This window comes from Folsomia candida, unplaced genomic scaffold (genome assembly GCF_002217175.1).
Source record: "Folsomia candida strain VU population unplaced genomic scaffold, ASM221717v1 Fcan01_Sc002, whole genome shotgun sequence".
Classification (NCBI taxonomy): Eukaryota; Metazoa; Arthropoda; class Collembola; order Entomobryomorpha; family Isotomidae; genus Folsomia; species Folsomia candida.
In genome coordinates this window covers 5,703,353-5,716,946 of record NW_019091194.1, presented here as the reverse complement: position 1 = coordinate 5,716,946, position 13,594 = coordinate 5,703,353, and the positions used below count along the sequence as shown (strand labels likewise).

The following is a 13,594-nucleotide window of genomic DNA, read 5'->3' as shown; positions in this document are numbered from 1 at the left end:
ATCAAGCTCAGTTCATTCTCTTTCTCAATCTTATTTGGTACATAAATTTTGTGTGCTTTTATTTGATTTATTTTTTAGTAAATTCGTGATCACAATTGTGACTACAGTATAGACAGACTAAAATCATTCCCTCATCCATTCAATTATTATGAGGCCAACTCATCCAAGCAGCATCAAAAGCAACGATGAAACCCAACTTGTCCATCATTTTTCTCGAAGCCGTTGTATCCAGCTCAACTTCACAAAACGGGACCATTTCATGTTCTATCATCTGAGTGCTTATCGATTTCATGATTAGTTCACCAAATCCTCGTCTCCGGTGTGATTCCTGAGTCTGAAGCGCGCTTATGGTCCCCGTCAGGCATAAAATTCCCCACGAGACGAGGTCATCGTTCGAAAACACTCCGGCTGAAGGCAATTTCTCAATTTGATCTCGAATGTGGGGATCAGATTCAAGGGTTCCCCATTTCCAATGAGAGTTCACCGTTGTAGCGTCACCTGAGCTGAGGGGTTTTACGGTGATATCTTTCCCAGCTCTGCTTTCAAAAAAGGTTCAAGAGAGATTTTGTTTTAATTACTGAACTGATAATTGAAAAAATTAATCTAAATAACTATATATCGCGAACCCGTATTTAATCTCACGTTTCCACCCATCAGCTTTGGCTTTGGGCAGATACAACGCCCACGTTCGCGTCCCCATGCTGTCCATCGTCTTTCCAAACTTCGTTGCAATTTTGCACAGAAATGGACGATATCTCATATCTACAGTGGCAAAGACCATTTCTCCGGATGCATTTGACGTTCCAATAAGCTTGGCGAATTCGGTGGCTAGGAGTTCGTCTGACGGATCGGGTGTTTCACGACTATACATCATTCGGTAGGTGTACGGACTTTCGCCTTCCATAGAGTACTGTGAAAGTATAAATCCTTCTTAAGTCAAATATTTTTAGTGGTTTATCAAATAAAACCAATTACCTCGGTAGAAATCAGACAAACCAAGAATAGCGGACGACTTGTGTCACTCCAATCTCGAGATGATGCGTCAATTGACCGTTGTATAGTGCATGCTAAGGGTTCGTAAGAGTAGAAACGGAAAGAGTTAACGCCCTTAAATAGTTTCAGTGTTTTTATTCGGAGAATATTGAGCATCTGCAAATGTACATGTTAATATTGAAGTAACATACATTTATATTGCAGATTCTATTTACGAGTTGTTTTACGATATTTCATGTCACCTGGGCAGACGATGGCATCAAGGATTCCAATGTTTCCACAAGGTTTCCATTGCCACCTCCAATCTCTACTTCAACAAATGCGAAGGGGGATAATTGATTTTGTGTACACATTTAATTAATTTTCGGACCGACTTAGTTAGATTTCTGACGGTTCAAGCAGAAAATTAGCATGTGCTTTGTGGCAGCAGTTACTCTTTTAGAATGACATTATATATGGTAGTGGCAGAAAGAAGCAAGCAAGCATTCATTTCAATTGATGCATACATATTTAGATTTCGCAATAACTTGCATGAAATTGGCATTGACACCGCATATGTGCACATATTTAGAATGACAACTTAAATGAGTAAAGTAATTTCAGTATTGCATAGTTCTTCCAGACAAATCCATTAAGATATTTATTTCTTTGCTTAGCTTAAAATTATCACATCGACAGGAGCTCGCAATATATTTTCAGTTAATTACTGATAACACGTGCATATACCATGACATGTGTCTTTAGGCCCTAATCATATATGTACCTATTATTTGCGCTAACGGTATCTATGTAGAGTTGTACAGTGCGTATATGCAAATAACTAACACCTAACTCGGAATCTTGACATAATTTAATTTTACATACATACATATTTATCGAAAGCGATTATATTAATATAATTCGAACCTTAAGATTTTTTAAATTACAACGCTTGGATGAACATAGATATTATCATGGGAATAGTCATTTTGCACATAATGAACAAGTCGATATCCAGCAGTCATGCTCATGTACGCATGAATCTCCCCATTTACGCTATGCCCTAGGGGGACTTCTATGGACAGCACCTACATTCACGATAGTCATTCAATACCATTTTCCCATCAATTAGTTCATGATTCCAATCTGCCTACCTTAATGAGCAATTTCTTCCATGGAATAGTTTTCAAAATTGATAGTTCTGCACCCTCTACATCCAGCGAGATGTAATCCACCGTAGTGACATTTAGCGATGCCAAGAGCGAAAACAATGGGTAGCAATCGACGCTAAATCTTTCTCCACGCCATGGTTTGGACGTCTTCTTTTTGCTAACGGTCAGTTTAGACATTAGTGTCAACAAGTCATTATTTTCAGACCGTAGCAATTCAGTCTAAAATTTTAACAACTATTAAATCAGTTCACAGCAGTTATACATACGCATTTACGCACTCACCTTTCCAGGAACTGATTGCGTGCTTAGGCAGACCGGAGCTATCCACGCATTTCTTTTACGTTGAAGCAATTTCCTAATGGGTTTAACATCCGGTTCAACCAAAAGCCCGGTCCAATTATGAATCATTTCCAAAGCAAGTGTGTTGCTATACAGTTCGCCATCGTTAGCACCCGATTCGACGAAAAACCCTGATGTCTGGATAATTAAATTTATTTATGTACACACACGTTATGAGCAAAATTTAGGACAGAAAATCTTCATCTTTTCTCACCATGTTTTTTAGTATGTTAATAACATATCTATAAATCTGTTGCTGTACTGCAGGCTTTTTGTGGGGGTTCTTTTCGCTGAGAACTACATTTCTTGGATCATATCTCAATGGTGGAGGGTGTAGCACGGCATTACAAATGTGATTTAATAAACGAGGGTCGTCTTGGTCCAAGTGAATTTCGCCACTTAACATTTGTTCGGGACTCAGTGGGGGTAACTGCACATCATCTTTTTGACTATAATGATGAAATTTTATTGTAAAGTTGCTATTTTTAAACAATTTATCTTTAATCAGTCACAAATAAAAGCTGACCTGTGTTTCATTATGGACGGGAACGAGGATACAGTAATCTGGTTTGATGAGTACCCAGAGTTATGAACTCCAATGAAAGGTGGGTTCAAATGTATCTGACACTGACATTGACATCGATCCTCATTTTGGAACTGTCTCCACTCGTCTGTAAGAATTCTACCCAACGTGAGATAAATGACAAGGGCTGTCCAAATGAAGCCAGCGATAGCAAGTTGTCTCCATGAAATTACGATGCTGTGTCCGTTGAATCCATTTGAAGCGTGGAGATGATGTCTCATTTCCATACAGACTTATCAACCACGCACAAGTTCTGAGAGTATCCTTGTGGTCTCCTTAAGTATGCAAGGGTTCGATGATACTTTTATTCTATCGACTTGTACATACTGAGCTCGATTTGAAGAATGTAATGAACAGAATGAAAGTGAAATTCGATTTAAATAAACAATATTTAAACCGAATATGTAATTCAGTGCATATTTACAATAACAATCGAGTTTAGAAACTAGTTGAGAATCTCAATTATTTAATTGATAAGTATTGCATAATTACAAGTGCATTCAGCACTTTAAACTAGGGGAAAGAGTTATTTATTTAAAAGCATGAATGTTTTGTCGATGTCATAATCTAGCGTTCACAACCATTTTAAATGGATATGGCGTCGCTGAGATGGATGGTTGCGGTGTTATCCTTGGTTTGGGTTCTCCTGGAACCAGGCTAAATTCTAGATCTTTTAGTAGCATCGTAAAGTACATGAATAAGGCTGGCGTTGCAAGTGTCTCTCCCATGCAGAACCTCTTGCCTGAAAATGCATATTTAAATATATGCTAAATCCTGAAAATCTTAAACTTTTTGATAATTGAGAAATATTTATTACCCATCCCAAACGGCGCCTGTTTCTGTGTATTTATCAAAGTCTTTCCATCACTACTTACAAATCTCTCTGGTCGGAACACTTCTGGATCTCCCCATAAAGATTTACTCACCGTACAGGAATAATAGTTGGGAAAAATTGGGGTGCCCTATCAATTCATAGGAGCGAAATGAATTATAAAATAAAATAAAAGTAGAAACTTGATTAAGCAAGGTTCATGTACCTTTTTAAAAAACAATCCCTTGTATTCAACGTCTTTTGTGAAAGCTCTTGGTGGATAGAGTGGAACAATCACACCGAACCGGAGAACTTCATGCAATACAGCTTGTGTATACAACATCCTGATGAAAAAGTGTATTAAGTAATTTATCTACACATACATGCATGCACATACATGCACCATTTTTTCAATAAATGAACGAAAAATTTAAAATGACCTTGGTCTATCTGTCAGGGATACATCCCTATCGAAACCAACAACGGTATTAATTTCTTCCCTGACTTTCTTCTGTACGAGTGGATTCAAAATCATGAACAGCAGAGCGTAGCATAACGTCCCGTTCACTGTTTCTGATCCTGCTTGAAACAGTTCAGAAATAACGAAATGAAACTGGTCCTCTGTGACAGGAAAATATGAGTTAAATATTTGTAGAATATTTTAATTTTTTGTTGTATTTTTGGAGTTGCTGTACACCCACCCGTGAAAATCCTCTCCTCTACTGCCAATTTCTTCTCTTCGTCAATTTTTGCTAAGAATATGTCCACAAAACTTTCTGGGTTTTGAGCATAATCTTTTCTCTGTTTATGTTCATCGTGAATATCTTTTGCAAATAGTTTAATTTCCTGTGAAATTCGGTAAAGAAAGGCCTTGTTAGTTATCCAGGGAAGGATTTTACGAAAAATGGGAAACGCCATTGAAATATCGCCAACAAAGGTGGTGGCCTTAAACAGGTCAGAGTTAAGTTTAAGGGCGTGAAGAAGTCTGGGGTTATCATGACTGAATCTCGTCCCTGTCACCATTGCCCATAACGCGTTGATGATGCTCAGACTAAAAAACATGTCAACTGTAAGGATTCCGCCATTTTGTTGAGCTTTTTCTTTAGTCCGACTAATCAACTCTTTCGCTTCTTCTAACATGACGCCTTCCATTGTTTTTTTCTTGCCGAAACCAAATTGTCTCAGATTTTGAATGGAGAAGCGACGCACTGTTTTCCATGGGAGCCCATTACATATCACAATTCCATATCCTATAAGTAGTAAATATTTATGCATCTAGCTCGTTTTATATAAATAACTTATAATGTAGACTTCCTACGACCAATGTCTGCAGAAACTTACGCAACTCTTCTGTTCCGTTTCTTTCTTTGATCATCTCTAGTCCAAATCTGTCTGATGTCTCATCTCTTGATAGAAGTTCATTCATATCATCAAGAGATGTGAGAACAACTGTATATTTTCAGAAAATAGTTCATCCTTTGTTTTATTCGATAGAGTTGGTGGATTTACAAGAGAACTATTGAAGCTCACCCATATCAATGGTGCCCAACTTGAGGTTCATAATAGGTCCATGTTTATGAGATAACTTTTCAAACGCAATATATGGAAGAATCTCGCCTGTGAGAGCAATCTGTGGAATGTTTCCAAGAAATGGAAATTTTATGGGTCCTGGTGCATTTGTATTTTTATGTGATGCACTAAAGTTATCCCTCCATAAAATGTATGCTAATAGAAACACGATACAGAGTGCAATAATGTCAAACATTGCTAAATATTTTCGATTTATAGATAGAAATCTAATAATGATTTGGGGCAAACAGTGGTTGCAAGAAGAAGAATATTTATAACAAGTTCGATGAAAGTGCAAATTATGTTGTGTGGTTCCATCGCATGCGATACGTGATTTTTATCTGCATTATACATGTACAAAATGGGTTTGGGTTTACGTTATACTTTGATGTGTATCACACGCATGAAGACTGGAAGAAGTTCAAGGTTATAAAAAAACTTGTTGATATTGATAACAGTTTCTGTCCGGTTATAATACAGGTGCTATGCAGTATCACGGGCTTAAAACAATTTATTTCATAGTAAGATTGTGTTACCTACCTATACTTGTGTACATATTTACATATGTACATACAGGTATGTATATGCTGGATTGTGAATGGTCATGCAATAAATATAAATACACGCCCCAAATGTATGTATGCATTTATATGTATACATATCTAGATATATTGGACAACTAAATATGTTTTTGTACATTCAAAATTCCGGTATCTTTACATAGTATATTTTTAATCCTATTTTTTCATATAAAACCTTTGCAGTAAATTTAACCAACAATCTTTCTTCCTGGATAAATGGCCCCACAGCGAACTTGGCTTTGGCGTCTTCTTTTTACACTCTGTCCACTCTTTTAAAGGAGTCTTTGGCGTGGTAGGTGTGGGGTCGAGATCGATCCCGGCGGCTCGACAAAGATTTTTCATATCCTTTGGGATTCTTAAGGCCCCAATTTTATCATGCCCTTCTATGAGAACCATGCCCATGGACACTTCAAAATGAAAGTTCATATGGCAATGCAGCAACCACACGCCAGGATTATCGGCTCGAAACCGAATCACTGTCCATGAGCTCAGCAGTACAGCCATTGTCTCGCGTCGGACCCCAGTTTTCAACAGGTGTCGATGTTTCCTTTCTGAAAATGGTCCTTCGTTCTCTCCGCCATAACCCATGACCCAGAACGTATGACCGTGAAGGTGGAGGGGATGACCCGTGTCACCATAATCGCTAAATATCATCTCAACCACCTAAAACGATTAACTTCAAGTTAGACCTAAAGATTGTTTAAAATACTAAATTGAATATGTACCCACATAATTCTCGCCAAATCCGTTAATTTTTATTGGATTCAACGAAGCTGGCAACACCTCCCCACTCATGACTTTTAGCAAAGCCGGTTTATCCAGAGGTGCGGTTGAGAACGTGATATTATTAAATCCTGGCTTAATCTTATTCCCAGGGGCATCCACTGACGGGATAAAGATGCGAATTGTCTGGTTCACATGGGTCGGTGCGGTCACTCCCCCGTAAGGCAGGCAGTCTCGGTGGTTTAAGATCGTTGGGTTGGGTTCAATAGTTGTTGTCGGATATGGCGGTGTGGCTTATGGTAGACGGGCAATGTCTCGATAATTTCGGTTCCCTTTAACATAGACCATACTTTGATCTCTTGTCGTAGTAAAAGCACTTCTTATTCTGCCCTGATGATGGTCTGGTCGTCCTTGTACTGCATTTGAGTTTACACCCTCGCTCACAGCAGCGACACCAGAACCATCCTTGTAGCGAAGAATCGCATAACTCCAAGGATCATCCCGCAAGATTTCCGGATAAGGATTAATATTTGGATAAGTCAGTTTAAATGGTTGCAAATCTCCCCAAATCCTAATCCAGTATTGGTCCAATTCCCCGTCCATCTTCACTAGGAAGGAAGTTCTTGCCCCTGTCGAAATAGTTGCTCTATCAACCCCAGCTACTCGAACAGTGTCCACGCCATCCGTTTCAATTACTTCCAGCTTATGGCCATCAATCATTAATGCGAAGAGGGTCACTGTTGCAGAATTGAGTACCCGGAATCGGTACGTTTTACCACCAGGGAAGGGAAGTCCACCACGACTTATTTGCAGGTCCTCGTACCAATTCGATAACTGTTGGGAGGGAAGGTGATACCAGTCTTTTAGAGTGAGGACAAACTCGCCATCGTATCTGTGCACTTCTGCTGGAGTGTTGTCCACGATTAGGACACCCCACAGACCGTCGGTTATGTCCCGTGTGATGCGCATGGTACCAGTAGGTTCCAGACTGATGCAGGATGAAGCGATACGTATGGCTGTAATTATACGGAATGTCGCACTGCGTTATCATGCGTGGACCGTCTTGAAATGGAGAATAGAATTGTTCAATTCCGTGCCAATGAATTGTGGTGGTTTCGTCTGGATCAATTCGGTTTGTAACTTTGACAAGGAGTTCGTCCCCTTTAGAGGCTTGGAGAGTTGGTCCTGGTGGAGATAAGTTGTTGAAGACAAGCATTCTTTTAGTAACGCCGTCTAGAGCAACAGAAAGATAAGACACCGTTAAGGAATAGTGAATTGTTTTGGAATCAAGAACTTTGACGAGATTATGCAAGTAAGAAATTATGAGAAATATTTGAATCGTATTTTTGGGGAACATGGTTTTACTTGTTATATTTACAATATTATATTTTGCGTTGTATAGGTAGGTAGTCATTACATTGTGTAGGTAGCTGGTGACTGCTTCTTCATTTTACCAGAATTTAATATTAAGATTACCTTAAGATTTAATTGGGTGATAAGTGGTCTGATTTATGTGCATTAAATATTTGCATCATAACCCGTTACAACGGAACAGATCTTCTGGTGATAATTAACAATAGTTGCATCAAATGTTGATCTATCTAGATTATGTGTAGCTATGTACATAAGTGTGTACATTGTGCAAATCTACATATATCTACGTACATTACATTATTTTCAAGCGTTAGTGCCCTAAATACTGCTGACAATTTTAAATATATACTTATACATAAGTAGTTAGAATGAATTAATGAGCTACTTCTAACGTTACTAATAAACCGTAGTAACGTTAGAAGTAGCTCACCCTGTAATAATGGTTTGGTTATAACTTGCCCCAAAGGTGCAGAAAAATGCAACAAAATAGATACATATTTTTTTTCAATTATGCACCAATGGTGCAGAAAAATCCAACAAAGTGGATCAATAATTTTTATGCAATGTTGCACCAATGGTGCAGAAAAATTAAACAAAATAGATGAATAATTATTATCCATCGAGAAGAGTCCAAAAATTGTGCATCACTGGTGCAGAATTACCTACCAACGATCAACGATAATTTTGAAAAATTTATGTCAAAATTGTATGATCATTGCTCCCGGATATTCTGCATTATTGGTGCGTTTTGCATCCCATCTCCCAATTATTTCGCATCATTTTGTGTTCCCGATTGTTAGATATCAATGGTCCTATTAACTTGTTAAAAAATTTGATTCGGTTTGTTTAGTACCAATGGTGCGCCTAACGTATCCAATAATGGTCAAGGGGCTGTTTAATTAGCATCAATTGATGCAAAAAACTCGTTAACAGACAGACAGACGGACAGACAGACAGACAGACAGACAGACGGACAAGAGGAATTCAATAGCTCTCATGCTACGCAGGGCGAGCTAATAACGAGTTAGAATGATGTTCACAATGTTGACTTAACTTGTTGTCTTTAAGTTTAATATTGGTTCGGAAAAATTAAACCCGTAAAAATTACGCGATGATTTCTTGTTACATTTCTGTCGCATAAATTTCAGCATAGTAATTTTTTATTTTTGTAAACTATGGATTTAATTGTCCGCTGTGCCGTACCAGTGGGAAGGCTTACATACATACATAAGGTTATAAAGAAAAGAAAAATTGCAAGTAACTCGATATCGTGACTGCCGTTGTAACTGTAAATTGCTTTCTGACATGTGGTGAATAGAAAATGTGAATGAGACACTTATTTCCAATTTGTGCCAAATGACTTTTGGCTTGTGTATAATTTCGTTTTTCTGTAATTTAAGGACACTCAACGGAACAGGGCAGTAATAACATTAATTAAAAAGAGTTTTGGAAACCACGCTGTTTGTTTTTACTTTTTACAGTGACGAGACGACTCAAACCAGGTAAGGTCAGCGTGCATAAGCATTTGCAAAATCCGTATAATTTGTACTAATTGGCTGTAAAAGCATTGATCAGATTAAACTTTGTTGTTTCCGGTTTAAAGAAATTTGTACACTGAATGCATATGTATATATGTACATATGTAATTACTAATAGGGCTGGACAACGCAATGAGTTAATACTTGTTATGAACTTTGCAATGAAACAGGTTCAAAAACTAAAAGATAGTATTTTAGAAATTATGCGTTCCTTCAACGTCTCAATACGTACCGCACCAGTGTAAACTCCACAAATATATTTATGCATGTACACGTGTACTGCACGATTATTGTAACAAACAATGTCTGAATCACTATTTCGATCATTTAAACTTTATTCAAAACTTTTTCAATCGTACTACATTTTCATATACAGATTGCATGTGCAATGGGGTCCAAGAAGTAGAAAAGTTTATAGATTGAAACGAAAATTTGAGAAATTATGGGTTATTTTCCCCTTCTTTTTAGGCTTTCTTACAATATGTGGGTCAATCTGTGCCGTATTTTTAATCAAGTATAATTTCAACCCTGAAATGGTACAGTACAAGAAATCTATAAACAAGCTAAAGTCCCAAAATTCCAAATTCTTTGCAAACTCGACCTCTGATAAACAACAATGGAATAGTCAAACCAGATCAAACAATCAAATTCATTTAGTATTCCAAGTCGCCTCATTGTCTGGTGGAGTTTTACTTGTAATATGTCATCAAATTTTGCACCACGGCAAACATGATTTAGAATTTGGTACGAATTCATTTCTGCGACATGACGAGCAGCTCAGACGGGGTAAGAATTTCGAAGTATTAAAATTTTAAATAAGTCCAAGGTTGGTTCATCTTATTAAATATATGATATTTTTTCTCAAACGTCCATGTAGAACTGACTGCAACGCACGTCATCAACAAAGACAGCTTCACCAACTTGGAAACAAGCATTAAAATCTGGCTGTGGACTGGAATCATTGCTCCCTTCATCATTGTAGGTGCCGTGACCTGGGTGGGTGGCGATCCTCCAAATTACGTCGTGCATTTTGTCTTTTCAGCCATCCCTCAAACAATGAACATCTTGCTAACTCTAGTCAATGAGAATACAATACTGCTTAAATTTCTTGTTTTTTGGGCCCGTTACTTTTTGGGAGTGTTCGTCATCATGGAATGTCTCCGTACTGGCATGCTTATGGTGCTTTTTGGTGTCATTGGAGGTGGGGAATCTGCCGTGTCCATGAAACTAGTCAAGCTAGTCTCGGATCGTCTTATCCAACGAGGTAGACAATTAGTGGGTGAACACTTACGACATTACAGACGTCTACAAATTGTGAATTATATACTGTTTGATTTTATTAGTACGTTGGCTTTTTTGGGGATATTTTTCTGTGCTTTGGGTTATACGGCGACATTAAATGCTGTAGTTCATTTGCATGCTCATTTACCACCAAGTGTTACCATTTTTATGTCGTATTTAACTCTGATGTTGTTTAGCGTGCTAGTCTGTGGGTTATATTTTACGGCAGGCTACAATCAAAATTCTAAGGATGTTTTGAGAACGTTTACATTTTATGTTGCACAACTTGGAAGGAATTCGATAAGAAGAAAATTCATGCTGAAGCAGATTGCATCATTGAGGCAGGAATCAATGCATGTTGGTTTGAATGGATATAACATATTTACCATATCAAAGTTTGCAGTAATTATTATTTTAAGAATTGTGATAGAACAATCAGTCAATATTGTAATGTTACTTCGTTAACTAATATTCATCTGTATCAATTATTTAGATATCAAAACAAATAAAGTATTTTTTAAATGCTATTTTTTGCATTTTGTGCTTGGATATATTTGCATAACACAATTTGCGCATTATGAAAATTCACACATTACATCAGAGTAACCACACAATCGCTTATCATGTGATTACATTCAGGATCAGGATCCGTGTTAGTGCTTCTTATTATTACGTGTGGTATTTTTAGCGATGCAGAATACTTGCATTCGTACAAACACAGGAAATATTGCAACGTTTGGTTTGTAATAAAAAATAACTCAAAATTAATATGGATCAGTGTTCTAAATGTGAAAGAGAAATTGAAGAAATTGGTGGTCATTTTTTTCGAACGTGTAAACATTTGATTTGTTTGTAAGTAACATAATTAATTATTAATAAATAAATATTGGTCATAATCCTTTTAAATAATTTGAATCGTTTTACAACGAAAGGAGCTGTATAACGGAACTGGCTACGTTGACTGAGAAAAGGACAATTCGGTGCGTTCTGAACAAATCTAACGACAAGTTGGTGTGTGGAGGGTTTCTTAATTTAGAAGATTTGCAATGGGTAAAAGAAAATTATTCGACGATCGCCGTAATTTTATATGCTTTAAATTCCTTGTTCCTTTTTCAGATAATTCCAGAACAGGTGTTTGAAGCATTTAGAAACAGAGTTGAACAAAATGCAAACGCAGCCAATTCACCAAATGAAACTGAGATGGGTAGACCAGGTCCATACTTGAAATCCTCGACTGAATTACTGGAACAAAAAGATACGGACGGAGACTCAGCAGCCCTCGCAATGAGCGAGGTTGCACCTGAAGATACGCAAAGTGGTTGGAGCCAGATATCTCAGACTATTATTGACCTGCAAGCATCCGGTCTCTCATTTGAAGAAGCAAACTCGCACATGGACCTAATTCCGATTTGGATTACAGATAACATTCACACAAACGAATGTCCCATTTGTTTAGAAGATATTGAACCAAGTCAAGGCATAATTTTGAAAGGTTGCTTCCACGTATTTTGCAGGTACTCAAATAGATAATCAGGAGTACGTGTCCAAAATGTGTAATAGTAATAATAATACTTAGCACATGTTAATAGGGAATGCATCTCCAATCACGTTACACACTGTGACACTGCCGAAGTCCAATGTCCGTTTAGGGAGGACGACTACATTTGTACTTCCGTGTTAACGCCAAAAGAAGTGGAAACTGTGAGTTGAAAATACAGGATTCTTGCTTGATTCAAATATTTGCAAATTCAACTCTGTTTTAAATTTAAAAAATATCTGCATAATCGTCAAATCACTTCGTATCCGCACAGCTCGTCTCTCGACCAACCTATGTCAAACATTATGAAGAATATTCCCTTCTCGAGGCGGAAAAATGTTCTCCCGATACTTTCCACTGCCTCACCCCTAATTGCACAGGCTTTTGTTTCGTTGACCGAGAAGTTGCTGGTGCACTATTTTTCAGATGTCCTAAATGTGGAGAGAGGAGTTGTACTGCGTGTAAAGTAATTCATGCCGGAACTTGCGAAGCCTACCGGAGACAAATTTTAGAGGAGGAGCGACGAATACGAGAGTTTGCAGAAGATGAGAGTAATCGAATAGTGCAGAGGGCAAATGAGGAGAGAAGTGAAATGATGATTCGGGTATAGTTTGACTAAAAATTGGCATACGTAAAAAATATATATTCTATTCGAATATTCTACAGAGTTACATCAACCAGCGGACTTTTATGCAGTGCCCGAGATGTCACATCCCCTGCTACAAGTTCACGGGATGCAACCACGTTGTGTGTGGTAGTTGCAGATTTAAATTTGATTGGAATGGCAATCAACCTGGCACGAGCGGGTTCTCCTAAACACAGATAATTTTTTTGGCATTGATAATTTTAGCAATAATTTATCTTACCATAGGGAGGAGTAATTGCTCATTTCATTTGTCATTTTCATTTGTCATTATAGCAAATGCTATATATCATATTTAATTTATGACTACTACAGATCTAGGTATGCAGAATCACATGGAATGAGACGGCTGATCATAAAGTTTATCCTAAAAGAGATATACATAAATATACCAGTTACATTATGAAACTATGCAATGTGCGGTATTCTGTTATTCGATGAAATACATATACCACGAAAAGAACCGACATC

General features: G+C 37.5%; 5 protein-coding genes across 8 annotated transcripts; 1 reads left to right on the top strand and 4 right to left on the bottom strand.

Annotated features, from left to right (window-relative positions):
• Positions 1–30: 30 nt before the first annotated feature.
• Positions 31–1,453, bottom strand: LOC110845264. The gene is made up of 4 exons (XM_022091655.2): positions 1,236–1,453; positions 976–1,149; positions 627–910; positions 31–536 (listed from the first exon to the last, which is right to left on the bottom strand). Exons 1-4 carry the CDS (start codon positions 1,344–1,346, stop codon positions 140–142), a joined length of 966 nt encoding a protein of 321 aa, XP_021947347.1. The 5' UTR covers positions 1,347–1,453; the 3' UTR covers positions 31–139.
• A 96-nt stretch (positions 1,454–1,549) lies between these two features.
• LOC118434410 lies at positions 1,550–3,391 on the bottom strand. Its single transcript, XM_035847881.1, has 5 exons — positions 3,010–3,391; positions 2,698–2,932; positions 2,427–2,621; positions 2,127–2,363; positions 1,550–2,060 (listed from the first exon to the last, which is right to left on the bottom strand). The coding sequence occupies exons 1-5, from the start codon at positions 3,291–3,293 to the stop codon at positions 1,911–1,913; spliced, it is 1,101 nt and encodes a 366-aa protein (XP_035703774.1). The 5' UTR covers positions 3,294–3,391; the 3' UTR covers positions 1,550–1,910.
• Positions 3,392–3,510: 119 nt separating this feature from the next.
• LOC110843264 (cytochrome P450 2D10) lies at positions 3,511–5,744 on the bottom strand. Its single transcript, XM_022089225.2, has 7 exons — positions 5,408–5,744; positions 5,219–5,326; positions 4,579–5,127; positions 4,318–4,498; positions 4,104–4,221; positions 3,884–4,028; positions 3,511–3,808 (listed from the first exon to the last, which is right to left on the bottom strand). The coding sequence occupies exons 1-7, from the start codon at positions 5,640–5,642 to the stop codon at positions 3,627–3,629; spliced, it is 1,518 nt and encodes a 505-aa protein (XP_021944917.1). The 5' UTR covers positions 5,643–5,744; the 3' UTR covers positions 3,511–3,626.
• A 389-nt stretch (positions 5,745–6,133) lies between these two features.
• LOC110843263 (iron transport multicopper oxidase fetC-like) lies at positions 6,134–8,447 on the bottom strand. Its single transcript, XM_022089224.2, is given in 4 exon segments — positions 6,134–6,690; positions 6,757–6,911; positions 7,101–7,696; positions 7,698–8,447. Coding segments are annotated over 4 exon segments (1,725 nt in total). The 5' UTR covers positions 8,165–8,447; the 3' UTR covers positions 6,134–6,183.
• A 662-nt stretch (positions 8,448–9,109) lies between these two features.
• On the top strand, positions 9,110–13,590 carry LOC110844412 (ranBP-type and C3HC4-type zinc finger-containing protein 1). 4 transcript variants are annotated; one of them, XM_035848162.1, is made up of 8 exons: positions 9,146–9,626; positions 10,131–10,448; positions 10,540–11,795; positions 11,876–11,993; positions 12,060–12,457; positions 12,533–12,644; positions 12,755–13,084; positions 13,147–13,590. In XM_035848162.1, exons 3-8 carry the CDS (start codon positions 11,713–11,715, stop codon positions 13,294–13,296), a joined length of 1,191 nt encoding a protein of 396 aa, XP_035704055.1. In that variant the 5' UTR covers positions 9,146–9,626; positions 10,131–10,448; positions 10,540–11,712; the 3' UTR covers positions 13,297–13,590. The 4 variants fall into 4 exon arrangements, with proteins under 4 accessions (XP_035704057.1, XP_035704055.1, XP_021946297.1 ...); XM_022090605.2 differs by having other exon boundaries at positions 10,131–11,795; XM_035848164.1 differs by lacking the exons at positions 11,876–11,993; positions 12,060–12,457; positions 12,533–12,644; positions 12,755–13,084; positions 13,147–13,590 and having other exon boundaries at positions 9,110–9,626; positions 10,540–11,712.
• The last annotated feature ends 4 nt before the right edge of the window (positions 13,591–13,594 follow it).

Excerpts from the sequence above, each read along its gene's own strand:
- LOC110845264 (XM_022091655.2), bottom strand. The coding sequence starts at position 1,346 with ATGTGTACACAAAATCAATTATCCCCCTTCGCATTTGTTGAAGTAGAG. Across the intron at positions 1,150-1,235 it reads TGATGCCATCGTCTGCCCAG|ATGCTCAATATTCTCCGAAT; the intron begins GTGACATGAAAT and ends GTACATTTGCAG. Across the intron at positions 537-626 it reads AAACGTGAGATTAAATACGG|AGCTGGGAAAGATATCACCG; the intron begins GTTCGCGATATA and ends TTTTGAAAGCAG.
- LOC118434410 (XM_035847881.1), bottom strand. The coding sequence starts at position 3,293 with ATGGAAATGAGACATCATCTCCACGCTTCAAATGGATTCAACGGACAC. Across the intron at positions 2,933-3,009 it reads CCGTCCATAATGAAACACAG|TCAAAAAGATGATGTGCAGT; the intron begins GTCAGCTTTTAT and ends TCATCATTATAG. Across the intron at positions 2,061-2,126 it reads GGAAGAAATTGCTCATTAAG|GTGCTGTCCATAGAAGTCCC; the intron begins GTAGGCAGATTG and ends TCGTGAATGTAG.
- LOC110843264 (XM_022089225.2), bottom strand. The coding sequence starts at position 5,642 with ATGTTTGACATTATTGCACTCTGTATCGTGTTTCTATTAGCATACATT. Across the intron at positions 5,327-5,407 it reads GTTGGGCACCATTGATATGG|TTGTTCTCACATCTCTTGAT; the intron begins GTGAGCTTCAAT and ends GAAAATATACAG. Across the intron at positions 4,222-4,317 it reads TCCCTGACAGATAGACCAAG|GATGTTGTATACACAAGCTG; the intron begins GTCATTTTAAAT and ends CTTTTTCATCAG.
- LOC110844412 (XM_035848161.1), top strand. The coding sequence starts at position 9,965 with ATGTCTGAATCACTATTTCGATCATTTAAACTTTATTCAAAACTTTTT. Across the intron at positions 10,449-10,539 it reads TGACGAGCAGCTCAGACGGG|AACTGACTGCAACGCACGTC; the intron begins GTAAGAATTTCG and ends ACGTCCATGTAG.